This window comes from Gorilla gorilla, chromosome 11, assembly GCF_029281585.2.
Source record: "Gorilla gorilla gorilla isolate KB3781 chromosome 11, NHGRI_mGorGor1-v2.1_pri, whole genome shotgun sequence".
In the NCBI taxonomy this organism is placed as follows: domain Eukaryota; kingdom Metazoa; phylum Chordata; class Mammalia; order Primates; family Hominidae; genus Gorilla; species Gorilla gorilla.
Window position 1 is genome coordinate 38,109,339 of NC_073235.2, and position 25,979 is coordinate 38,135,317.

General features: G+C 37.6%; 1 protein-coding gene across 50 annotated transcripts in view; it reads left to right on the plus strand.

Annotated features, from left to right (window-relative positions):
* R3HDM1 (R3H domain containing 1) overlaps positions 1–25,979 on the plus strand; it is a 194,255-nt gene that overhangs the window by 57,473 nt on the left and 110,803 nt on the right. For all 50 annotated transcript variants that reach the window (XR_010129562.1, XM_019022125.4, XM_055380828.2 and 47 more), the window contains exons 2-3: positions 13,580–13,788; positions 16,193–16,403. Coding sequence is in view for 49 of the 50 variants with exons in the window: in XM_019022125.4 (XP_018877670.1) it covers positions 16,233–16,403 (171 nt within the window). In the remaining variant the exon portion in view is untranslated. The remainder of the gene's footprint in view (positions 1–13,579; positions 13,789–16,192; positions 16,404–25,979) is intronic.

Here is a 25,979-nt window from a genome sequence, read left to right on the forward strand (position 1 = left end):
GTTTTGAAATAATTATAGATTTATAGAAAGTTGCGAAAACAGTACAGAGAGTATTTTTTAATGTTTTCCTCAAGATTTTGTATTTTGTATCTGAGTATTTAAAATAGAACAACAGACGCTCATTTAGCATTTACCTGTTTACATAATCACAAACCTAGCAACTGTCATTATATTGTTTTCATTTCATTTTGTAAAGCAGATTAAAATACCATTTGATGCAAGCATAGTATATATTAATAGCAGTATGGCTTTGTCATAACTAGCATAGAGCTATCAGCAAAGAAAATTAGATTTATAAGTAACAAGTTATATATATAAAGTATTCAAGAAGCAAAGAAAGATGTATAAGATGAAAATCTTCTCAGAGCTGAGTTAAATGTCATTTTCACATACAGCTCTTCCTCCTCTGAAATTATGTAGCGTTCCTTGTTTCTGCATTCTTTTGATGTCTCTCCTGCTTTGTATAGTTTTCATCTCTGCTCTGTGATCCCCCTCTGGTTGTAGGGGACAAAAGGTGGAAATGAAACAGAACCAACAAAATCATCATCTCTAAATCTTGCCATACTTGCACAGCTGACCAACCCTCCTTCTGATTAATAACTGAGATCTTTAATACAGTTAATATAATTTATTTTTTCCAAACTGAGTTCCTCTAAGCCCCAGAGTACCACAAAAGTACTTCAGGAAATAGAGAAAAGCCTGAAGCCCAGTTGACACTGCTCTACTCATCCCCACCTCCTCACTTGAACAGAGCAAGTTTATATAATAAATATATGTTTCCACGGTTTTAGTTCTCCAGAAGCCTATATATGAATCCTACTTAACCCTTATTTTATATTTTATATATGCATGTTATAAAGTGACTTGGATAGTATATCTGTCACATTATATAATATATATTATGCAAATCTGTTACATTATATAATATATATGATGCAAATCTGTCATCTTATAAATATGCATGTCATTTTATTATAATATACATAGATATAAAAAAGGGGTTGTTAGCTAGGATTCATGTATAGGCTTCTAGAGAACCAAGCAGTCCCTAAAAGCATGTGTAAACTGTGAACATACACGTGTGAGTAAGCACATGTGATTGCTGCATTTCTGAGGAGAGGATCCTTGGGTTTAATAAGATTTTCAAGAGGGATCCTTTCATGGCCCAAAAATAAGTAAGAGTCACTGCTTTATAGTGTTTATAAATCATTGCTCAATATGCTTTGTTAATTTTAAATTTTCTTTCTTTTCATTTTCAAATGCGTAGAAAGTTATGTAGTACCTCTACAATAGCAGACACATCAACAGAGATCACATACAGTTTTTTGTGAAGTAGTTTGAAAATATACAGTGACTGATTACTAGGCACATCAGATGTCAGACTTCAGCTTGGGGTCACTAGAGAGAGAGATCAGAACATTTTTTTATTCCAGTACTTTCAGAGTGCTGGCTAAACCACAGCTTTCCTTAACAGGTAGAAAATGAATGACAACAAGAATAGAAAACTGTATGCCCCCTTGAGCTCCAATGAGACAATTGTAAAGAAACCCATGGGTTAAATATGAATAACTACTAAAACAATTTGATGTGGTAGACATAGCTAGGAAGTAAAGCCACAAAAAAATCAAATCTGAAATGCATTAAACCCATTGAATTTTTGTGTTTTGTGCAAAGCCATAGGAAGTTGAGCCAATTAAATTGGACAGGTACTTTAAAGAGAAATTATATCTCCTAGCTCTACATGTATAGTATGTAGTGTGAACTATGAGAGATTGTGAACTTTTTAGCAGTGTTCACCCATGCCCAGCAGCAGCACCTTCAAGCTGTAAAATTGATTGCACTTTGTTGTACACATCCTTTTATAGAGTATGAAGGCAGATGATGGCAACTGAAAGACAGCACCTGTTCTACCTCAAGCTGTTTTTAAGCTATTTTTACTGGCCACAAAATGCTCTTTGACAGAAAGAAGAAATCAAACGTTTTCTAGCCTTTTCCTTCTAACATAATCCTTAGGTGCTTTCTTGAGAGAGGGCTGTGATCCTTTGTTAGAAAAAAATGTAGTTGGCAATTCAAGAAATAAAGGGTGGCACATTAGTAGTTATGAAACTGAATGTCTACCAATTGTAACCTAAATTAAAATCCTATAAAGGAAACAGATTTTTTGGTGTAGGAAGGAAATGGGTCATGTTAGATCTACCGATTCAACTGCTAGAGAATGTGAAGTTTCACATTTTAACCCATCAAAGAACCATTGGGTGGGTTAATGTGCCAGGAGCCCAGCGTGAATTTTGCTAAGATTCTTTGATAATAAGCTTTGTACCTTTAAGACCTGTAAAGGATTTTCATTGTGACCCTATAATAAAAATGAAATGTTGGTCATGGGTAAAAAGTACATAGAGATACATTCATTTAGTTATATATTAGTAGTGTAGAGAAAAATATATCAAGCGAAATCGAATTTTGAAAGCATGAAGGAAACACCACATCAAAGTCTAGCTAAAATACCATAAGACTGAGGGTTTCTTATAAATAGTCCAACACTTGCCAAAGTCTGTGTAAAGCAAATGCCTACTCATTGATGGCATTCTGAATGGCTAAATTTTAGAAACCAAGATTATGCTCATAATGATATTCACCTTTACTTATGAACTACCAACATTATCATGCTATGAACAAAGCACAAAACACATTAAAGAATATAACTTAATGAGACTAAGTTATGCACCCACAATGACTTTTGACACTAATGTGCAGTTAGGCCAGACAAGTCCTACACAAGACTGCCCTCACTTCAGCCACCGGGCCACCCTGCTGATCAGCTGGCTACAAATTTGGAGGTTCCCTCAGACTTAATTGACTAGAATAACTCAAATTACACTCAGCATTAGAGCTTTATTGTACCAAAAGAATACAAACCAGAACTAGCCAAAAGTAAAGACACACAGGGTAAGGTCTAGGTGAGTCCCAAATGCAAAGCTTTTGTTCTTTCCCCATGAGGTCAAGATGTATTGTCTTTCCTGCACATTGGCATTTGTTAATTTGCAGACAATCAGGGAGGCTCACCCAAGCTTCAGTGTTCAGAGTTTTTATTGGGATCTCATTACATTGGCATGATTAATTGAATCATTGGCCATGCAATTGAATTCAATATCCAGTCTCACTTCCTTCCTTGGAAGTCAGACTGTTTATCACATTCCTCAAAGCCCCAACTTTCTAATTAACATGTTTAGTCTTTCCAGCCAGTCCCCATCTGGAATCACCATCTTAACATAAACTATACCATAGTAACCTCATTAGCATACACTATCAGGACCCACCATGAATGACAAAGACATTTCCATCAGTCCAGAAATTCCAAGAATTTAGAAGCTGCCTACTAGGTACAAAGGTCAGCCAAATTTTCCATTACACAATATCTTATTTTCCAATTATTGATAATGTCTTTGGTGTACCCTATATGGGAAGTAATTTACTTTTATGGTAATTATATGTGAGATAACTCTGAGGTCAAGACTGAGTAAGTGATCTTTCTCCTTCTGACCACTTCCCTTTAGCTGATTTTGTACCTTAAAAGCATCTCTAAACAGATCACTTTTGAAAGAATGAATTATTTTTTGAAAAATGAATTGTAAACAATCCAGTATGGAAACAAACAAAAAAAACTATGTTTTCTCTTACATGCCTGTTATCTTAAGCTCTCCTCTCACATCCTTATTATCCATAGCTCAGTTTCCAGGAATCCAAACCTTTTGAATGTTCTTTGCTGTTTATTTCTCAAAGCATGACTAGATGGTAATACCAGTTTGGGTTTTTTTTTTCCTCCATGTAGTTTTTTATTATTTTTTTTATTTTTATTTTTTAAGAGGCAGGGTCTTGCTCTGTCATCCAGATTGGAATGCAGTGGCGCTATCGCAGTGTACTGCACCCTCAAACACCTGAGCCCAAGGGATCCTTTCTTGTGGTAGATGGGACTACGGGCATGTGCCACCATACTCTACCTCCGTGTAGTCTTTTTTTTTTCTTTTTGAGATGGAGTCTCACTCTTTCGCCCAGGCTGGGGTGCAGTGGTGCCATCTCGGCTCACTGCAACCTCTGCCTCCTGGATTGAAGCTATTCTCCTGCCTCAGCCTTCCAAATAGCTGGGATTACAGGCACCTGCTACCACACCTGGCTAATTTTTGTATTTTTAGTAGAGATGGGGTTTCACCATGTTGGCCAGGCTAGTGTCGAACTCCTGACCTCAAGTGATCCACCCACCTCAGCCTCCCAAAGTGCTGGGATTACAGGCGCGAGCCACCACTCCTAGCCCTGTGTGTAGTCGTTAAAAGAGATTTTACCTCATGCCAATCAGATCATATTACACCCTGAGTTATTTATTTCAGTCCTGCATTTAGCACATACATGGGGAGCTCTCAGTATAACCCTGGACTATGGTAGGTTCAGAATTAAGGCAAAATACATTTTACCCTCACTAGCACTATATTAGGAGGTCATTAACTTCAGGTTTAGAGTTACATTAATGGCCCTGACTTTCTTGCATTGTCTCTTACCTATATCTGCCAATATCTAAACCCCTTTAGAATCTCCCCAGGTTATCCCCAGGATTATCCAGGATCTCCTCATGAGCTCAGGAACAGCCCTTTCATGATCTTCCAGTTTTGTCTTTCTCTGGCCGACTGCCCACTACCATTTTGCTAGTGTTTGCCACGAATTAGCTCATGTCCTTGCCAAAGGTTGTATCTCTTAGTGTTCCCAACATGTTCAGTCTTCAGGGTACCATATTCTCTAGAATTTTCTTATTTTTTATTTTATTATTTTATTTATTTTTTTGCGACGGAGTCTGACTCTATCACCCAGGCTGGAGTGCACTGGCACAGTCTCGGCTCACTGCAGTCTCCACCTCCCAGGTTCAAGCGATTCTCATGCATCAGCCTCCCAAGTAGTGGGATTACAGGCGCGCACCACCACACCCAGCTAATTTTTGTATTTTTAGTAGAGATGAGGTTTTGCCATGTTGGCCAGGCTGGTCTCAATCTTCTGACCTCAAGTGATCCGCCCGCCTCAGCCTCCCAAAGTCCTGGGATTACAGGCATGAGCCACTGCGCCTGGCCTTCTCTAGAATTTTCTATGTACCAGCACCATGCCATCCTCAGAGAAGTTAGGCAAGCCATTCACCCACTTCTGTGGTGGGCTTGGTTACCTGGGCACCAGGAGCTGCTTGTCTCCCACATCTCCCCTGCTTTGGTTCTCCAGTGAAAACACTTCCTTTAGCTTTTGCTTTCACTTAAACTAGGATCACTGCTACATTAAGATATATGTATAGTTCTTTTAGTACTCTAGCATTCCTAATTTCCAGCTTTTTATGTATTGATTTGGCATTTTAAATTACGTTTCTTAAGCTACTATACCATACAGTGATAAAAAGTCAGATCTGGAAATGGCTGTGAAAAAAACATTTAGCCTATTCTGTAGCCAAGTAGCATCTGAGCTTTCTCATTTGCATCACTCTCACTCATTACAATGCCCTCAGTCAAAGAATTAGAGAAACCCCCAGTCTTGTAGTTTACAGACTTCTCCTTAGAAGGACTGTGCCAAAACAGTCCTGAATGTTGGTGTTGGCCTTAATGAACCACCCCTTAGTGACTCACTCACCATTCTCCACAAGCCCTACAGCCATCCCGGCTCCCTCTCTTCTAGCAAACAGGTTTGGGGTAAAAAAGAAGAAATTTATTAGGTATGAATTCCCTCCTTTTCCTGCCACATTCCCTTCAGTATCTTAGGATAATGTATACATTTCAGGCTTATTCACCAGTTTGTGCTTCTGATTACATTTTCTCATTTCATCCCACTTCTTCAGATTTTCCTTCTTATTACCTTTCTTCCCTCCTAAACCTCTAGCCTCTCCCCATCTTTCCTTACTGGCTTCTGTGGCCTACACCCTTTTTCATTCTGACAACCTTCCTCTAACTTCGCATCTCCTGCTAACTTTATTACCAAATCATGTATACTCGTTGTGATCTTCCACTTTCCTCCTCAATCCTTAAGGGTTCAGTGTTCCCTAGGGATTCTATCCCACACCTACTCTTTTCAATGAAGGCTCGTGGGCAACTTCATTAACATTGATAACTCAAAACTTCAATCTATATAGTGATTCTCCACCAAATAAATAACATTAGCTGACTTCTTTCCTGAGCTCCAAGTCTATATATCCAATTTTCTGTTAGATTTCTCCACCTGAATGTCTTGAAGATACCTTAAAATTAACTGTAGGCAAAACCGAAATGATCGTTCTGCCATCAAATCCATTTTCCTCCCAGATATATTTCCTATATTTAGTGGTAGCAAGCACTACCTGCACCTTCAGTGTGTCCTCTCATAACTCTTCCAGCTCTCACAGCCCTTACCTTTTCCCTGACCACTCCTGTATTGAATTGGCTTCCTCCAGTTAGTTACTTGCTATTATATTAATCTATTCATTTCTACATGGAGTACGGGTAGTGGCTGATACCAAGGGCTCTGGAGCCAACACTACCTGAGTTCATATCTTAACTCTACCCCTTACTAGTCTTGCTACTTTGAAAAAGCTGCTTAATCTTCCTCTGCCTCAGCTGCAAACTATGTAATACTGCTTTTATGGAGATTAAATGAATTAATACACTTAAAGCATTTGGAGTAGTGCTTAGTAAATAATAAATAACTCTTTAAGGGTTTGCTGTTAATATTACCAGTTTCACAGCACATATTGCAATCAGTTATTATCTTGTATATTTTGTCTCTGCACTAGAATGTATGCATTTTAGGTTCTAGGATCCCATCTGCTTGGTTCACTCATGTATCCCTATTACCTAGAACAGTGCTCTGTACATAGTATCCAGTCTGGAGATTGAATGAATGGAATATCTTTTCTCCTTTTCAGCTTTCACCTTTTGATTCTTTGTCTAAACCCTAGTCACTTTCCATCAAAACTTTCATTTTGTTTGCTAGAACAGGGTTAATCTATATTGTAGCTAAAATCATTCTCCCTGGCTTCTCTTAAAATGTGTTCCTCTATTACTCAAGCTTCCTGTTGCTCCTGGGATCAGTACTAAGTTTCTTCTTTTTCTTTTTCTTTTTGAGAGGGAGTCTCGTTCTGTCGCCCAGGCTGGAGTGCAGTGGTGCGATCTCAGCTCACTGCAACCTCCGCCTCCCAGGCTCCAGCGATTCTCCTGCCTCAGCCTCCTGAGTAGCTGGGATTACAGGTGTGCACCACCACACCCAGCTAATTTTTGTATTTTAGTAGAGACAGGGTTTCACCATGTTGGCCAGGCTGGTCTCAAACTCCTGACCTCAAGTGATCCACCCACCTCAGCCTCCCAAAGTGCTGGGATTACAGGCATGAGCCACCGCGCCCAGCCTAATACTAAGTTTCTAATCTTAATTTCAAATATATCCACATTTTTTGTTATTCTCATTTATTTTCAGGACATTTTTAATGAAAAATGTCATAAACAAAAAAGGAGCATTATAACACTCAGTACTGACCACTCAGAATTAACAGTTGCCAACCTTTTTTATATTGGCTGGAGATCTTTTTTTTAAAATAAAATAATACAGATGTGATTTGAAGTCCCTTCTCCGTCTTACCCAATCCCTTTCATTTCCCTCTCCAGAGGTAATTACTAACATGAAATAGGTATATACTCTTCCCATCCATGCTTGTGTGGTTTTTAAATTTTTATATACGTTACATTATATGGTAGAGTTCATTCTGCTTTTCGACTAAACATTCTGACATTCTTCTTTGGACTTATATTTGTACCTATAGTTTTAGTTCATTTCATTTTAATCGTTTCATGGTATCGTGCAACATGAATATGCCACAGTTGTTTTTACTTTCAAAAGAAAAAAAGTTTTCCTATTAATACAACATTTGGTCTTTCCCATTCTTTGCTTTTAAATAAAGCAGTGCAGTGAATATTTTTGTACATGTCCCTTTGTATAAGGCATTTCCTTAGGGTGTATCTACACCAGAAGTGGAAATGTGGAGTCATAGGATATGTGGGATTTAAAATTCATTTGATAGCACAAATTGTTTTCTAAAGTGGATCACAATGTATGAGAGGCCCAGTGTCTTCCCCATTTCTCCACTCAGAATGCAGCACATTCATGTAACACCTTGCCTCTCCATATAACTTTTTCCCTAAAAGTAATTTGTTTCATACAGTCTTACGAGACTCCACTAATTATTCTCTCTCATTCTTCAGCTACCAAAAATCTTTCCTTCTTGCTTATAATGTCCTCCTAAAATTATTATTTATATTTGTTGGTAAGTGTCATCATTAACCTCTTCATGGTTTAACGAACTCTTTTAGGTCAAGGGAGTTCATTCTCTTTACTCTTTTTAAATGTAACTGATATTCATTAAAGCTATAGTGCTTTCTGTGGTTATTTGGTAAATTTTTGTTAGATGACAGTAACTGTTTACAAATCACATGCACATTTAACATTTTGAAATGTCAGTGCTTATATTCTTGTTCAAGTGACTGACAAAGTGACTGCAAATGTGAATTTCCACTATTTCTAAATAGAGCATAAACAGTGCTCTTCGCCTTTCTTTCTAGAGGCATTTGACCAATTTGGTTGTGCCAATTTATAACCTCAGGGAGAACTTGATATGGGTTGCTTTTGTGCATTTGATTTTCTTTATAGATGTGCCTGCTTGGTTATATTTCTGTCTCTAAGAGAAAAAACATAACATCTTATCTAATGAAACGGGATTGGATAACTAGATAGTGATAAGGAAGCAACAACCCTTTTTTTTGGGCTTTGCCAAATTCTGTTCAGATAACATCAATAATGTAACTCTTTTTCCCCTAAATATTTTTGTGAAGAATATTTTTACCTATAGGAGCGAGATTTCTTTCCCACATATAAATTAACTTAAATGATTTTTAAATATTTTGTTAACCTAGAGTAAATTGACTTTTGTTGTGTGAAATTTGAGTATTTATTGTTGGGGCTACCGAAGTTTTCAGTTCTTTTGTGTTGTGAAACCAAAACTTAGACCCCAAGTATAATAAGTGATATTTTGAATTGTCAGTGTCAGTATTGCATTTTTGTTGTTAATACTTCTAGCTAAAATTTTCACTAGAGAAACTACTTGTCTTTAGACTTCATATATACTAGTTTGCCTTTGAAAGTGTTGATCCTAATTCTGCCTTGCTTTGTTTCATAGAGGAAGGTACTTAACCATGCATATTTATCATTTGTAAGCTACTGCCTTCTCATTGTTCCTTAGCCACAAACTCTGAATCCTTATTGCCACCCAAGTTTTGCATAGTTGGTACTCATCATCACAGGCGATGGGAGGATTAAGAGAAAGAAACAGAATGGTTATATAATTCCTGGCAGTTCTGATAGTTTGGTAGTGATTACTCCTGGTGACCATTAATACAAAGTTAATAGTACTATCTTCTTGTACACACACAAAAAATACGTAGCTCCTCTTCATGTGAAAAGAATAAGTTTACTTTGTCTTAAGTCCAGTACAAAGGAGTTACCATGTCATAATTACTCTTGAAATAAAAGTGCTCCGTAAACACAAATTGCCCCTCTTCTTGGTACCTACAGATGATGATACAGTATTGCAGGTAAGAGCCTGAAATGGAGCACTAGTCTGTCCAATTCAAATCCTGGTTTCCATACTTACTGGCTGTGTGATGTTGGACAAATTACTTGATTTTTCTATGTGCCTTAGTTTCCTAATCTGTTGTAGGACAGAGTGATAATAGGACATACTTCTTAGAACTGTTGTGTGAGTTTTAAATGAATTCATTATGAAAAATATTACCACAGGGCCAGGCACATGGTAAATATATGTATTAGTATTTGGTTTTGGTGGTAGTTGTTTGTATTCTTTTTTAGCTTACCTGTTCCTGTCATTCCCCCATCCTTTTCTTTCCTTTGATTTATAAGACCTTCTTTACTTTCAACATTTTGACCCTTTCATGTTAGAAATAGTTCATATGTATCATCTGCCTTTTGTTTATGTTCTATTTTATTATACAAGAATTTTAAAACTTTGTTCTAAGTTTTATAACTATTTACCTTTAATGGCTTCTAGATTTTGGCGTCACACTTGGGAAGGACTTTCCCACCCAAAAATTATAAAAAGATTTCCTATATATCCTTGTACATTCATAGTTTTACTTTTTTAAGGTTATGACCTTTAATTTTACCTGTAATTTCCTTTCATTTATGGTTTCAGGTAAGTGCCATCCTTTTTGTGCATATGTAAACATACATGTGGCATTTCTCTGGTTATCTACCTGGTAGCACAGGAATTATATATAAGCACATCTCTGACTTGTCCCTAATAAATAGCATGTTGACAATTAGAATTTTTTTTGAAGTTGAATATGAATTTTGAGCTCATATATCCATCTCTCTTAGGTTGACAAAGATGCTGAAAAATTCAGTTTTTAAATTTCAGTAATAGTAGGAACTGAGATATATACTTGAATGTCTATATTTTGTTCATTTTTTTCTCTAAGTTGTCTTCCTAAATTTTGTAAGTTCCTAAGTATCTTTCACTTACTGTACAACTATTTATTATATTAAGACAGTACATTTAATGGACTTCTAAACGTTGTGTTAGAGACATGATGTGCCATGTCTATCTTGTAGCTTTCTATACTTGACACCCACATGCCCACACAACCTTTGGCAAACTGAGAAGTGTAGGCTTCATGGGTTTACCAAAAAGGGGTTTGTTTTTGTTTTTCCAGTGAGTACCAAAAGCTGAAACATCCCTTTTACTTGAAGATTTGGAGAGGGAAAACATTTTTATATCAAACAAGTTCATTAGCTGGGCAAAGTGGCTCACACCTGTAATCCCGGCACTTTGGGAGGTTGGGACGGGGGATTACTTGAGCGCAGGAATTTGAGACCAGCCTGTGCAAAATAGCAAGACCCCGTCTCTACAAAAACAATTTAAAAATTAGCTGGGCATAGTGGTGGGCACCTATAGTCGCAGTTACTCAGGAGGCCAGAGTGGAAGGATAGCTTGAGCCTCAAAGGTGAAGGCTGCAGTGAGTCAGGATTGTGCCACTGAACTCCAACCTGGGTTACAGAGTGAGACCTTGTCTCTAAAAAAAAAAAATTAAAAATTAAACAAGTGCATTAATATTTTGGAGAAGAATACAAAGTTCATATGATTTTTTTTTTTTGTAGAGATAGGGTTTGCTATGTTGCCTAGGCTTGTCTTGAACTCCTGGTCTCAGTGATCCTTCTGCCTCCACCTCCCAAAGTCCTGAGATTACAGGCCTGAGCCACTACACCCAACAGTTTGTATGAATTTTTAATATTCAATTAGAAGCCTTCAAATGAGAGCCATACACAAAAATGCTAAGCCGCTTGTACACAGTGGTAGGCCTCTTGTCAGTCTACTGCTGTGTAGTGGTAGGGGTCAGGACACAGCAAATTTAGGCTCAGCCAACTGCTGATCTAAAGGGATTCTGACCAGAGAAGACAGCTAACATTTTTGGAGGGCCTGCCCTGGGAGAGAGGCTGTGGTCCGTGCTCTACATTTAAATCAGTCAGTCCTCACAACAAACCTAGAAGTTAGATATTCTTTTTTCCACTTTGCAGATCAGAAAACTGCAGCTCAGAGAGATTAAGTTATTTACCGAAAATATAACTAGCAGAGCTGGGATTTAAATTATCGTCTAATGCTAGTGCACTTCCCTTTCTATTGCCATTTCTATATGCCATTGACTCCTTCCCAGGCAATAACTGGTCATTTTCATTCTGAATCATTCATTATTTAGTCTGTTATCAAATGGTGTGGCATATTACCAAGTTTTGGTCACACATACTGGTTGTGTGACTTTGAAGAAGTCATTTGACTTCTAGGCAATAATAACTTGAATGCTGAATTACAGTATTGGACTAGGTGGTCTCTCAGGTTCTTTGGGGGTTCATGGAACCTTGGGATCCTAAGAGGATCTTCTAAGGTGTTCACCTCTTCGGTTTTGCCCCTTCCTCACTGTCCCCTGCAGCTATTGCCTTATCTAGTACCTTATTTATTTCTTAAATGGATTAAAAACCTTGCTTTTATGGAATTACAAAATTAAGAGATTCATGATTAAATTGTAAAGTCACTTTACAAAGAACACAAATAATTTGGTTGCTTAGAGAATGCTGCCATCTTGTGTCTACCATTTTATGAGATAAAAAGCTAAAATGGAGAAAAAATACTTGAAGGATTTTTGTTTTGTTTTGTTTTTGGTGGAACTTAAATCATTTGATGTAGTGGCTGGAGAATCTTGGTCAGATTGAGATGACACAGTATCAATTAAAAGTTTTTTGATATTTGTTTTTGATACCCCCTTTTCTATTATCCTTGTGTCAAACATTGTGAAATCAAAATGTGAAAAGTAACGTAAGGATATATCGGGTTCCAAGTGATTGTATTTCAAAATGGTTTTTGAAGAGTTAGTATAAAATGTGAGTTACTCTATAATGCATGCTTGGCTGTCTTGGTATTAGGTCTCTTGGTGCTTAGATCTCATTATATGCATATATGTATGCTTAGTTATTTCACCTTAAAATGTACTATTCTGTTTATTGACAGCAAAATTGTCAAAGGACAATGGAAGAGGTAAATAATCTTTTTAGAGTTGTTAACTTGCTAGGCTATATTAATTCATACCGAATAAATATAAAATAAAACCGACTTCAAAAATATAACATGGAGAAAATTTTGTATTTGGGGATTTTTGTTTTGTTTTGTTTTCTTTTTGCTCTGCCATCCAGACTGGAGTGCAGTAGCATGATCATAGCTAACTGTAACCCCCAACTAAAGCTATTCTCCCACCTCAACCTCGCAAGTAACTAGGACTGCAGGTGCACACCCCCTACACCCAGCTAATTTTTTAATTTTTATAGAGATGGGGTCTCACTGTGTTGCCCATGCTAGTCTTGAGCCCCTGGCCTTAAGTGATCCTCCTGCCTTGGCTTCCCAAAGTGCTGGGATTATAGGCACGAGCCACTGCACCCAGCCAACTTTTTTTTTTTTTTTTTTTTTAGAACAGACAATGTGGGATTCATTAAAAATGTTAAGTGGCTTGTTATTTTTGTTTTATTTTTTCTTTTGTATTTTTAAAAATCTAGAATGTTATTACTGTTCAAAATTACAGTCTTAAGTCCATAGAGTTACACAGCTCTAGAAGAGAACTCTAAAAATGATGGTTCTTGGAGTTAAAGTGTTTCTGATTATGATCTTTTTTCTGTCTCTTTATCTATAGATACTATCTCAATTATAACCCTGACTGCATTGTAGCTTCTCAGTACATATCATTTTCTTTCCTCTTCTCTCTTCTGCTTTTAACTAATCAATCCTCTCGGCCTCAGTGACTTATTCAGGTTCACAAAGCTAATATATGTTAGAATTCATTGTTACTCAGTGTTCTGACTTTTGTTTAGGAAAATAATGTAATAAAACAACTGACAGTAATATTTTTAATTTCTCAGTTTCATGTGGAGCGTTCCATTTCCCTTGGCCATTTTGTTAAAATGGTTTCTTTTGTTTTCATTTTAGGCCACGGAAAGGTATGATATATTTGATCCAAGACAGTCCATTCCAGTCCGGGAATCTACAGTGGTGACAAGGACATGGGACTCCTCCTGCCAGATTACAGATGGTTCACTACAGTTGACATCCTGGCTGACAACTGTGAAAAAGAACCTTGGATTATTTTATTTTATTTTTGTGGAACACCACAATCCCAAATCCAAAGGACGCATCAGGTAATGCTTCCCTGTCATTCAGAAAAACATATTTCTTTTTCTTACAAAATCTCACCTATAAAAAGCAAGAAGCCAGTGTCTTAAGTAACTTCACCACCCTCTCCCTACTTTGCAGCTGTTTGTTTTCGGAATGAACCAATTAACTTTTGTATGGGTTATAATTAAGGAAGACATGGTTTTTTTTTTTTAATTCAGTTCAGTCTGTCTGTGACTCTAAGACCTACTTCTCTTTGGCTTTTTTAACTTTTGAGCTGTATTTATCAATTCCTAAAATCCATTTATTTATGTATTTATTGAGATGGAGTCTCACTCTTTCACCCAGACTGGAGTGCAGTGGCGCGATCTTGGCTCACTGCAACCTCCGCCTCCCAGGTCCAAGCAATTCTCCTGCCTCAGCCTCCCAAGTAGCTGGGACTACAGGCGTGCAGGCACGCGCTACCATGCCCAGCTAATTTTTGTATTTTTAATAGAGATGGGGTTTTGCCATGTTGGCCAAGCTGGTCTCAAACTCTTGGCCTCAAGTGATACACCTGCCTCAGCCTCCTAATGCACTGGGATTACAGGTGTAAACCACTGCACCTGGCCCTAAAATCCATTTAGATTGCAAAACATTCTTTCAGGAAATGAACTTTTGAATTTTTCAAATTGATATAGAGAAAATAAGTTTCACTGGTTCCCCCCCACACAAGATTTTATTACAAAAATTTTCAGAAATATAGAAAAGTTGAAAGAATTTTACAGTGAACATCCCTATAACCACCCCTTGATTTTACCAGTAACATTTTAGCAGACTTGCTATAACCTATATCTGTCTATACCTCTATATATCAATCTGTTCATTTTTTTTAAAGATGCATTTCAGAATAAGTTGTTTATATCAAGTTCTGCCATTATTGGGTTTTTTTGTTTGTTTTGTTTTGTGACAGAGCCTCACTCTGTCACCCAAGGTGGAGTCTAGTGGCGTGATCACAGCTCACTGGAACACACGCCTTTTGGCTTCAAGCAATTCTTGTGCCTCAGCCTCCTGAGTAGCTGTATTATAGGCATGCACCACCATGCCTGGCTAATTTTTGTATTTTTAGTAGAGTCTGGGTTTTGTCACATTGCCCAGGCTGGTTTTGAACTCCTGAGCTCAAGCAATCCGCCCACCTTGGCCTCCCAAAGTGCTGGGATTACAGTCGTGACCCACCGCAGCCGGCCAAGTTCTGCTGTTTTTATTACATTTTTTGCAGCTTAAAATGAGTGCTATCTTTAGCTTAATCTCTGATACATTAATCCAGTGCGAAACCAGTGATTTTCTTAAACTCACTAATGACATGAAAATATATTGGAATCTTATGTATTTGATTTCCTGTGGATTCCATATTCTAGAGTGCCTGGATAATGTGTTGTTTGGCATTGAATCACTTAATTCAGGAGAGTTTTCAATGCTTTCTTCATATTGCTGAACATATTTGTTAATCCAGATTTACAAGTGTATTTTGTAATAGAATGTTACTGTTTATTTTTAAATTATTTCCTTTTGGAAATATTTCAGGGTAATTTAAGAAATTTGGAATTTTAGGAATCCAGATGAAAAAGCTATTATAGATATCCCTTTGGAGAAAGATTTCTAATGTCTTCTAAATACACATATATTATTCTCCAGCCATTACCTTCTACCTTGATCTGGCTCAGTCCTTAATGTTTCTTAAGAATTGGCCGGGCGCGGTGGCTCACGCCTGTAATCCCAGCACTTTGGGAGGCCGAGGCGGGCGGATCACGAGGTCAGGAGATCGAGACCATCCTGGCTAACATGGTGAAACCCCGTCTCTACTAAAAATACAAAAAAAAATTAGCCGGGCGTGGTGGCGGGCGCCTGTAGTCCCAGCTACTCGGGAGGCTGAGGCAGGAGAATGGGGTGAACCCGGGAGGCGGAGCTTGAAGTGAGCGGAGATCGCGCCACTGCACTCCAGGCTGGGTGACAGAGCGAGACTCCGTCTCAAAAAAAAAAAAAAAAAAAGAATTGCCACAAGTATATGTGCATCAAAATCACTCCATATTCTTTTTTTAAATGTAAAAAAAACACATTTATGTGTTAGCAATAGGGTCTTGCTGTGTTGCCCTGGTTGGCCTCCGCCTCCTGGACTCAAGCAGTCATCCTGCCTGACTCCTAAGTAGCTGGGACTACAGCTGGGTACCACTGTGCCTGGCTCACATACTTTCTATAGCTCTTTTCTCACTGTATTGTGATCTTTTTTTTAATTTGGATGTATCTAGCACAAAATTATATACTCCTTGAAATCAAGAATTTTGTTCTGTCTATATTCAACATTATTTCTGGAACATAACAGACAGTAGGTCAGTATCATGCAGTAACTGAATGTAAAAAAGTTTCAAACTGTATTAATTTTTTTTTCTTAAGGCTTCAAGCTCCCTGTAGAATTCGAAAATAACCTTTTCTAATGAGGATGTCTGATACTGTTACTGTAAAAGATGAAACTGCAACAATGAAGGATTTGGAGGCAGAAGTGAAAGATACAACCAGAGTTGAAAATCTTATCAAATCAGAAAACTATGGGAAGATTTTGGTAGAGAAGAATGAACATTGTATTGAGAACAATATAGATTTGCAGGTAAACAGGAATTTTTCTCTGGCTACAAATACTAAATATTCAGTATATATTTATGTTTATTTTCATACAAAACTCACTTCTCAGAATTCTAAAAGGGTAAGTTGACCCTTCGTGACGTGCTTACTAGCTGGTTTTGGAGCCAGTTGGTGAGTCTTAACTTGGCTTGTATCATGTAATATACTTCTTTTTATTTGTATGTGGCTAGTGCATTTTTATTGGCTTTCTACTTTCTCATTCCACCCTTTTCCTAATTACCAGTGCTGTGAGAGTTTTGAACTCTCACAGTTAAATTTTGAGTTTAACCTAAGAGCTCTTAAAGGAAAGACAAATAGAATAGAATAAAACTGCAGACGAACTATTGGCAAAAACAGCCCTCGGGTGGTTCCTCAGTCACTCAACCTGACTGACAAAAAAGATTTGTGGGCCCGGGGAAGTTAATGCTTTTAATGCTGTGCATATATAATGACTTAGAGCTAGCCACTGAGAAGGCTTCTAATTCCAGGCATAAATGGAAATTGAGTTGATTAACAAATTGAAGATAGGTAAAAATGGTCCCAAGTAATAGCATTTCTAGTAGTATTCATTTCTTTGGTAAGGTTTTCCAGTTATCTATTTTCTCAGAATGAAGGGCTAACACTTTTAAACAATTTATTTTATTTTATTTTATTTTTTTTGAGATGGAGTCTCTCTCTGTCGCCCAGGCTGGAGTGCAGTGGTGTGATCTCGGCTCACTGCAGCCTCTCTCTCCTGGGTTCAAGCAATTCTCCTGCCTCAGCCTCCCGAGTAGCTAGGACTACAGGCATGCACCCCCACACCCGGCTAATTTTTCTATTTTAGTAGAGATGGAGTTTCACTGTGTTGCCTAGGCTGTTCTAGAACTCCTGAGCTCCGGCGATCCGCCCACCTCGGCTTCCCGTAATGCTAGGATTACAGGCGCAAGCCATCACACCTGGCCCACAATTTTTTTTTTAAATATCTCATCATTTATCAGTCAGGAAATGAAGCAAGGCTTGGGCTGAGTGAATTTTCTATTCTACAAGGTATCCAAAGAGGTCCTTTGTTGGCATTTAACAGGCCGGTGGACTTGGTCTGGAGCATCCCGGATTGCTTCTCGCATCTGTCTGGCACCTGGGTAGGCAAGGCTGCAGTGCTGGGCTCAGGTGGAACTAGAAGCACCTATTTATGGCTCCTCCAACAAGGTGGGTCCAAAGTAGTCAGACTTCTTATGTGGCAGCTCAGGGGTCCCAGAGAGAATGTTCCAAGAAAGCCAAGCAAAGCTGCAAGGTTTCTTTTGACATAGGCTCAGAAGTTCCAGAACGTTACTTCAGCTGTCTTCTTTTGATGACATAAGTCAATAAAGCCAGGCCAGAGGATGGGGAATTAGACCCTGCCTCTCAGTAGGAAAGAATTTGTAGCCACCTTTAAGCTACCACAAAAAGTTATTCAAAAAAAAATTGTTTAGGCCGGGAGCGATGGCTGTAATCCCAGCACTTTGGGAGACCGAGGTGAGTGGATCACAAGGTCAGGAGATCGAGACCATCCTGACCAACATGGTGAAACCCTGTCTCTAGTAAAAATACAAAAAATTAGCCAGGCATGGTTGCACACACCTATAGTCCCAGCTACCAGGGATCCTGAGGCGGGGGAATCATTCGAACCCAGGAGGCAGAGGTTAACAGTGAGCCAAGATCGCACCACTGCACTCCAGCCTGGTGACAGAGCAAGACTCCATCTCAAAAAAAAAAAAAAAAAAGAATTAAAAAAAAAATGTTTAACAATGTTTTAATTTTGCTTTGCAATTAAAGAATTCTATTTTTGGAGAAAATATTCTATCATTCTATATGCTAAAGACTTTGAAGGCTATAAGCCAAAAAGTATAGCTTCACTTTTTTTTTTTTCTTTTGTGTTTTCTTTTTTAGCTTCACTTTTTTAAAGTAAAGAAACCTGGTTTTTTTGGGTGGGGAGGCGGGGTTTTTTGTTTCTTTTGTTTTTTGTTTTTTGTTTTTAAGACAGAGTCTCGCTCTGTCACCAGGCTGGAGTGTAGTGGCGCAACCTCAGCTTACTGCAGCCTCCACCTCCCAGGTTCAAGCAATTCTCCTGCCTCAGCCTCCCAAGTAGCTGGGACTACAGGCGAGTGCCACCATGCTCAGCTAATTTTTGTATTTTTTGTAGAAACAGGGTTTCACCATGTTGGCCAGGATGGTCTCGATCTCTTGACCTCATGATCCACCTGCCTCAGCCTCCCAAACTGCTGAGATTACAGGCGTGAGCCACCGCTGCTGGCCAAGAAACCTGTTTTTAAAGGTTTTCTTATTCTTTTGTTCAGTCAAAAACTCTCTTTTTTCCCTATTATGTACCAGACACCAGGTTAGACAATGATAGCAATTCCTCCAGCTATAAAAAAGCATTTAGGCCCCACTTATAGTCAAGTGGTAATCATCTAAGAAATTGGGAGAAATAACATATTTTTTTCCCAGTCATTTTTACTAATAGCACTTTTTAGAACAACAAAAAATTGCCATACCTGTAATCAGTACACTCAGTGATGACAGCATGCCAGTGTCCTGATTGCATCAGAGAAAGTCTGATAAAATTCTATTGCATTTGTGATTGAAATAATAAAATACTTCATTTTAGCCTCTTTTCTACACCTAATATTTCTTTTCCTAGATCATGCTTATCAACAAGTCATTAATTTGGGTTATTGCATTTCCTACCATGTCTATTGTGTTGCCCTTGGCAGTAAGCCACAAGAACATTCTGATGACCACTTTTGCATCATGGCCCAGTTGTTTGTAGTATAAGAAAATTTCCCACATTACCCAAACCATTTATTGAAAAATCTCTTCTTTACCAAGGGAATACCATAGTAAACAAACATGGGTATGGTCTTTGACCTCTTGTTTCCTATAGCATAGTGACTGTAATGATTTGGAAGGAGGGAAAAAGAGAATGTGAGAATTTATTTTATGTTAATCTGGTGAATGCCATATTCATTGTTTATTGAAGTATTTATTAATAATTTACTATATGGGCCGGGCACAGTGGCTCAAGTCTGTAATCCCAGCACTTTGGGAGGCCAAGGTGGGCAGGTCACAAGGTCAGGAGTTCGAGACCAGCCTGACCAACATGGTGAAACCCTGTCACTACTAAAAATACAAAAAAATTAGCTGGGCATGGTGGTGCACGCCTGTAATCCCAGCTACTTGGGAGGCTGAGACAGGAGAATCACTTGAACCTGGGAGGCGGAGGTTGCAGTGAACCGAGATCACGCCACTGCACCCCAGCCTAGGTGACAGAGCGAGACTCCGTCTCAAAATAACAATAATAATAATAATAATAATAATAATAATAATAATAATAATTTACTATATGTAAGAATATTGACCCTGCTTTGAGCTTTTGAGGCCCAAAATGCTTTCATCCAAGGTGCCTGGCAAGGGGTGTACAGTTGAGATACCTTGTATAGAACAGATTTAATTAATGGAAATTGGGAATTGGAAGTAGATAAAACTGGAAAATTGGTTTCTTCTGTGTTTTCATTTAAAATATTGTAAAACAAAGTTAACTGTTTTAAGCATCAACAGGGAATAAGTGTTTTGTTTTAAAAAGTCTGGTTAATACAGAGTTACTTTTAACTTAATGTGGAGTTAACTATTCTAACATACTACCAGATATTTCATCTTCCTTTGGTACCTCTAAGGTACTGCCTAAAGGTTGTCATCTTAAATAGCAACTGCTGTTTTTCACTCATAAGTTTGGATGTATGTAGCAAATAATGTAGGTTTTCTATTGAGATTTTTGGATAAACTATTACTTTATTCTAATAGAGTGATAAGATATTCTCTACTTTGCTCTCATTCTGAAAATCAGCTACCATGAATATTATAACTTACGTCTGTTATCTTGCTTCAGCATAGTAATATTTAAAGTGATTAAAGGAAACAAATGTTTACCTTCCAAAAGATGCATTCATTTCATTCATTTATATAAAAAAACTGCAAGTTTAATATATACATTTTGAGTGAAGTCATTTTTAATTAAGGGATGTTACAGCCCCTTTTGTACTATGAAGAGACTTTATGATTTTCTTTCTGTTAAGGGTAGTATTTACATAAAAAATAATTTCATCAAACCAGAGAAAGGCCAACAGACATTACATGTCATCTCAGGTGGTTCCAAGCAGAGATTATCTCAGAGAGCTCTTTGACCATTTAATTTATAAATAATTCTATTTGTGTTTTCTTTCTACTTTTTCTAGTTTTCTCTTTCCACTTTTAAAAAATGTTGTGTTTCTTATTCAGGGTTTTGTTTTGGACTGTAATCTTTTATAGAAATTTTAGGATTACTTTCATAAAAATTTCTTAATACTTCAGAGCTAATTCAAGAAATCTGTGTGCATTAACGTCAGGAAGTTAACTTTCCCATATAATTGCCTTGGAGTTGTTCTGAATTGTTGTTGATTATGGTCTCAAATAATTATCTGACAGGTTTTTGGTTAGGAGTTTTTCTGCTGCCACACACTGTTCCTGTTGAGAATGTAGAGGTACATTTCGGACTTTATATTTTTATGAAACATTTGGAAGGTTGGGGTGGTGGATGCCAGGTTTCTAAATCCAGAAAAATGTATTTTGTTAGACTGTGAGTATCCCTAATCTTTAACATGGGTTAATTGGATGGTGGGGAGTATTTGCTTTGATTTCCTGTGTATAAGTCACCGATGGGTCTCCATTGTTTGATTTTCTTCGCGGATAGGTTTTTCAGATTACAATTAGTCTAAATTAGCCTGGTGCTGTGGCACATGCCTGTAATCCCAGCACTTTGAGGAAGGCTAAGGCAAGCGGATCGCTTGAGCTCGAATTCAAGACCAGCCTGGGCAACATGGTGAAACCCTGTCTCTACCAAAAAAAATACAAAAATTAGCTGGGTGTGGTGGCATGCACCTGTAGTCCCAGCTACTCAAGAGGCTGAGGTGGGAGAATTGCTTGAGCCAGGGAGATCGAGGTTGCAGTGAGCTGAAACTGTGCCACTCTACTCCAGCCTGGGTGACAGAGTGAGACCCTATCTTAAAAAAAAAAAAAAAATTTAAAAACTTAGAGTAAATTATTTGTGTTGATTTTTACAGTCATTTATTTTAAATATAAAATTCAGAACTCTATGCTCTGCTTATTAAAGGTTCAAACTCAACTTTCCCATTCTTTTACAGTTGTATCTTTGTACTTAACAAATAGTTTGTCCAGGGATGTTCATCTGTATACATGTGTATATGCACACAATTCAGAACATATTTGGGAACAGTTCAAACAATGCCTCTCCCTCACATTATTATTAACAATAGGATAGGGAGTCCACATTGTGTTGGTAACCCTTGTCATGGAGAAAATAAGAGAGCTGATTTTTGTTAAAAACTAGGCCTTGTGTGCCAGAGTCAATGAATAGCTCTGACATACGTGAGTCAATTTTCCATACACAGAGTTGGCTAAAGTACATGTTTTGTATATTCTGTTTCAGTAGTAAGCCCTTCGATAATCAAGATGAGACTCTTACGTCTTGTATCCCTCAAGTTAATTCCAGTGCATTTCTTTAAAAGAGGTTTGGGCAAGAAAGCAATGAATCTAATAAGGCTATCAGAAAAGTTCAGAACACAATGCCACACTTCTTCGACAATGAAGGCAGTACATAACAAATTCCCTCATTTGCTTGGAAAGTATTGATGAAACAATTAACTTATTTCATTAATCTGTTAAGAAATGAAGTATTTTTTTAAAGGACTGAATAAAAGTCTCTTTATATAAAATCATTCAAATAATAATCTTAGCTATTTCCTGTTTGTCAAACAAAGATTAAAAGCATGTATGTGGCCAAGCATGGTGGCTCCTGCCAGCACTTTGGGATGCCGAGGCAGGAGGTTTACCTGAGCCCAGGACTTTGAGACCAGCCTGGACAACACACGAAGACTTTGTCTCTACAAAAATAAAAATAAAAAAATTATTCATGCGTCACGGTACACACCTGTAGTCGCAGTTGTTTGGGAGGCTGAGGTGGGAGGATGATTTGAGAGTTCAAGGCTGCAGTGAGTTAGGATTGCACCAGTGCAGTCCAGCCTGGGCAACAGAGTAAGACCTGTCCCTTAAAAAAAAATAAAATTAAAAAAAAAAAAAAAAAAAGGATGGCTGGGCACGGTGGTTCACGCCTGTAATCCCAGCACGTTGGGAGGCCGAGGCAAGCAGAATGCTTGAGTCCAGGAGTGTGAGACCAGTTGGGGCAACATGGCAAATCCCCATCTCTACAAAAAAACACAAACAATTAGGCATGGCGGCTACTCTGGAGGCTGAGGTGGGAGGATCATCTGAGCCCAGGAGGTCAAGGCTACAGTGAGCTGTGATTGCACCACTGGACTTCAGCCTGAGTGACAGAGTCAGACCCTGTCTCAGAGAAAAAAAGATATATGTAATGTACCTAGTACATAGAGCCTAGCAAATGGTAGGTGCTATTAACAATGTTATAATAATTATAATTGTTACTATTAGCAATAACACAATTATATGGCTTCTCAAAAATTTGTCGCTTTATTGTCATGCAAGATTTTTTCTTTAGTAATAAAACAGACTAAAACTTACTTTTAACATAACCTCCCCAGATTTTCAGTACAGTAGTTTTATTTCTATTAAGTTCTGTATCTGTATGCTGTATTTTTATTGTTTTTTATTAATATTGAATGAGTTCAACTTTTTAAAACTTGTGATACATTTTCCATAGTATATTTTTATAATTATTTCTAGGATTTGGTACTCTTTCTACTGAACTTGGGTCATATGCACATATGGTAGCTCTTTTAAGCACATTTACTTTTCACGGTGCTTTCTTGTGCTGTGTAAAGATGTTGGCTACATCTTGTAGAAATGCTTTTGCATACTTACCGTTTGTACTTCTTTGGATAATTTTCATGTACATCACCAGTAGGATGGGATGATCCTGTATCTTCATTTATTACAAGGAATAACTATAAAGCAGATAGTTTGTGACTTTCTCCACATACGTTTCATTAGAATCTAAGAGTTAGGCCTTTGAGTATTTAACTCTGTGCTTCATGGCTCAAAAGATTAAATGTTAAAAACAAATTAGTGATTGTGTTTATTGATTTTTAAAATAGCTCTCCCACCTCAGAGAACTTTGTATTTTTCATTTATTCCAGTAGAAATTAGCATCCTGGCATCCATTATTTTTACTGCCCTGACCTTAACTAGACATGGAACATTTTAATTCGTTATCTTCCTTACAATTGACACTAATCTTTACTATTACCTAGAAAAGTACTGAGAATTCGTAACCTCTTCAAGGTGTTTTGAGTCTGGTTGAAAGGGTGTAACCATTATAATTTTTCTTCATAACAATTATTAATTACAAAGAGAAAATTATTCCTATTTTTTAAATGTCAGATTTTCTTAGTTGAGTGATATTTAATTGGTTATTTTTGTGCTAATACATATATAACTCATAAGGATTGCTCTGTTTTTTTCAGTTCTCCAAATTCTAGTAGCTGGTAACTCTGACAACGTATTAGTATCAATTTCAAACTGAAATTCAGTTAAGGATGTTTCATATTCTGCACCCATTTTTTCGCCTAGTTCCTGTCTTATACTTCAGTATAAAACAATGTAAATTAGAAATTGGGGACTTTGTCCCTAAGCCTTCTAAATTCTAATTTAAATAGCATTTCTCTGGACTCATACAGGTCTATTAAACAAGCTGCTAAATTTTTGCTGTGACAGTGAAATTCTAAGGGTGAAAAGTGTGCTCTAAATAATAAAATCCACTTTTAAAATAATTACATATCAAATAGAGGGAATTGCTACTTAAAGCCAAATCTGGCTGCCAAGTAGATTACAAAAATATGAAATAAAATGTTTACTTTAATAAACAACTTGTTTTCTCTGCTTTGTTGTGTATGTATGGCATATTTTCTAGTACATATAATTTCTATTTGCTGTTTGAAAGGAAATCGAAATAAATTATGTTATTGAACAATGCCACTTTAGCAATTTATGGTTTACTTATATAGTAGTGTATTAGTTTTCTATTGCTGCATAAAAATTACCACAAACATAGAGGCTTAAAAGACAACACCCATTATCAGCTCACAGTGGGCCCAACTGTGTTGTCCGCTTAGGGTTCTATGAGGCCAAAGTCAGCCAGGCTGGGCCCTTTTCTGAACACTTTGGGAGAGAATTTGCTTCAAGGCTTATTCCAGTTGTTGACACACCTTAGTTTGTTGAAGCTGTAGGTCTGAGGTCCTGTTTTTTGGCTGGTTGTCAGTAAAGGCCACTGTGTTCCGAGAGGCTGCTCATAGTCCTCCTTACATGGCCCCTCTGTCTTCAAAACCATCAACGATATGTCAAGTCCTTCTCACGCTTTAAATCTCTCTGACTTGCCTCCGTGCTCCCACCAGAGAAAAGTTTGAGCTTTTATAGGGCTCACTTGATTGAATCAGACTCACCTGAATCTTAAATTGTATCTTAAGGTCAGCTGGCTTGGAGCTTAGTTAACAAATGCATAAATCCAGCAGGGTATGGTAGTTCACACCTGTAATTCCAGCACTTTAGGAGGCCAAGGCGGACTGCTCAGTTGAGGTCAGGAGGTTGAGACCATCCTGGCCACCCAGTGAAACCCTGTCTCTACTAAAAATACAAAAATTAGCTGGGCATGGTGGCAGGTGCCTGTAATCCCAGCTACTTGGGAGGCTGAGGCAGGAGAATCACTTGAACCTGGGAGGCAGAGGTTGCAGTGAGCCAATATCACGCCACTGCACTCCAGCCTGGGCGACAGAGTGAGACTCAGTCTCAAAAAAAAAAAAAGCAAAATCCTTTCTTAGCAGTACCTTGATTCGTGTTTAATTAAATAACCAGTGGATGGATGGGAATCTTGGGTGCCATCTTTAGAATTCTGTCTACCTCAGATAGAATTTAATCCACAATAAAGTTTTTTAAAATATATTAATTGCACTGGACTAAGATTCTGAAGATCTGGGGTTCTGTTTGACTTTAGTAACTGATTCTGGACTGTGAGGTCTTTAAGACCAGGAACTATGTCTTATTCATCTTCGTAGCTCTAGTGCCTAGCACAGTATCTGGTGTACAGCAGGAACCTAAAACATGTTCGTTAAATGAAGTCAAATTAGGATAATTTTACTTCTCTGTATCTTCCTTTATCTTTTCCTCATTTTCATCAAAGCCTCCTTGTAGATTAAAAGTGAGATAAATACATGTGTAAGTCTATGAATATTCTCAAGCATTACGATAGGGACAATATACAGCACCCCCATTTTATAGACATTTTTTAAATTAGCATTTGTTAGATTAAGTAATTTTTCTTAATCTCATTGCTAATAAGCAGAGGGCAGCACATTGGTTTTCTGACAGGGTCAGTTCCTAACCTTTAATAATCGATTACATTTATGACACACTTTAGAGTTTTCAAAGCCGATTTGTTAGCTACGCTTTCACTGAATCCTTTCAAGAATCCTGTGAATTAGTGCAAGTAGTATGAACTTTTAGACAGATAAAAGTAAACTGAAGT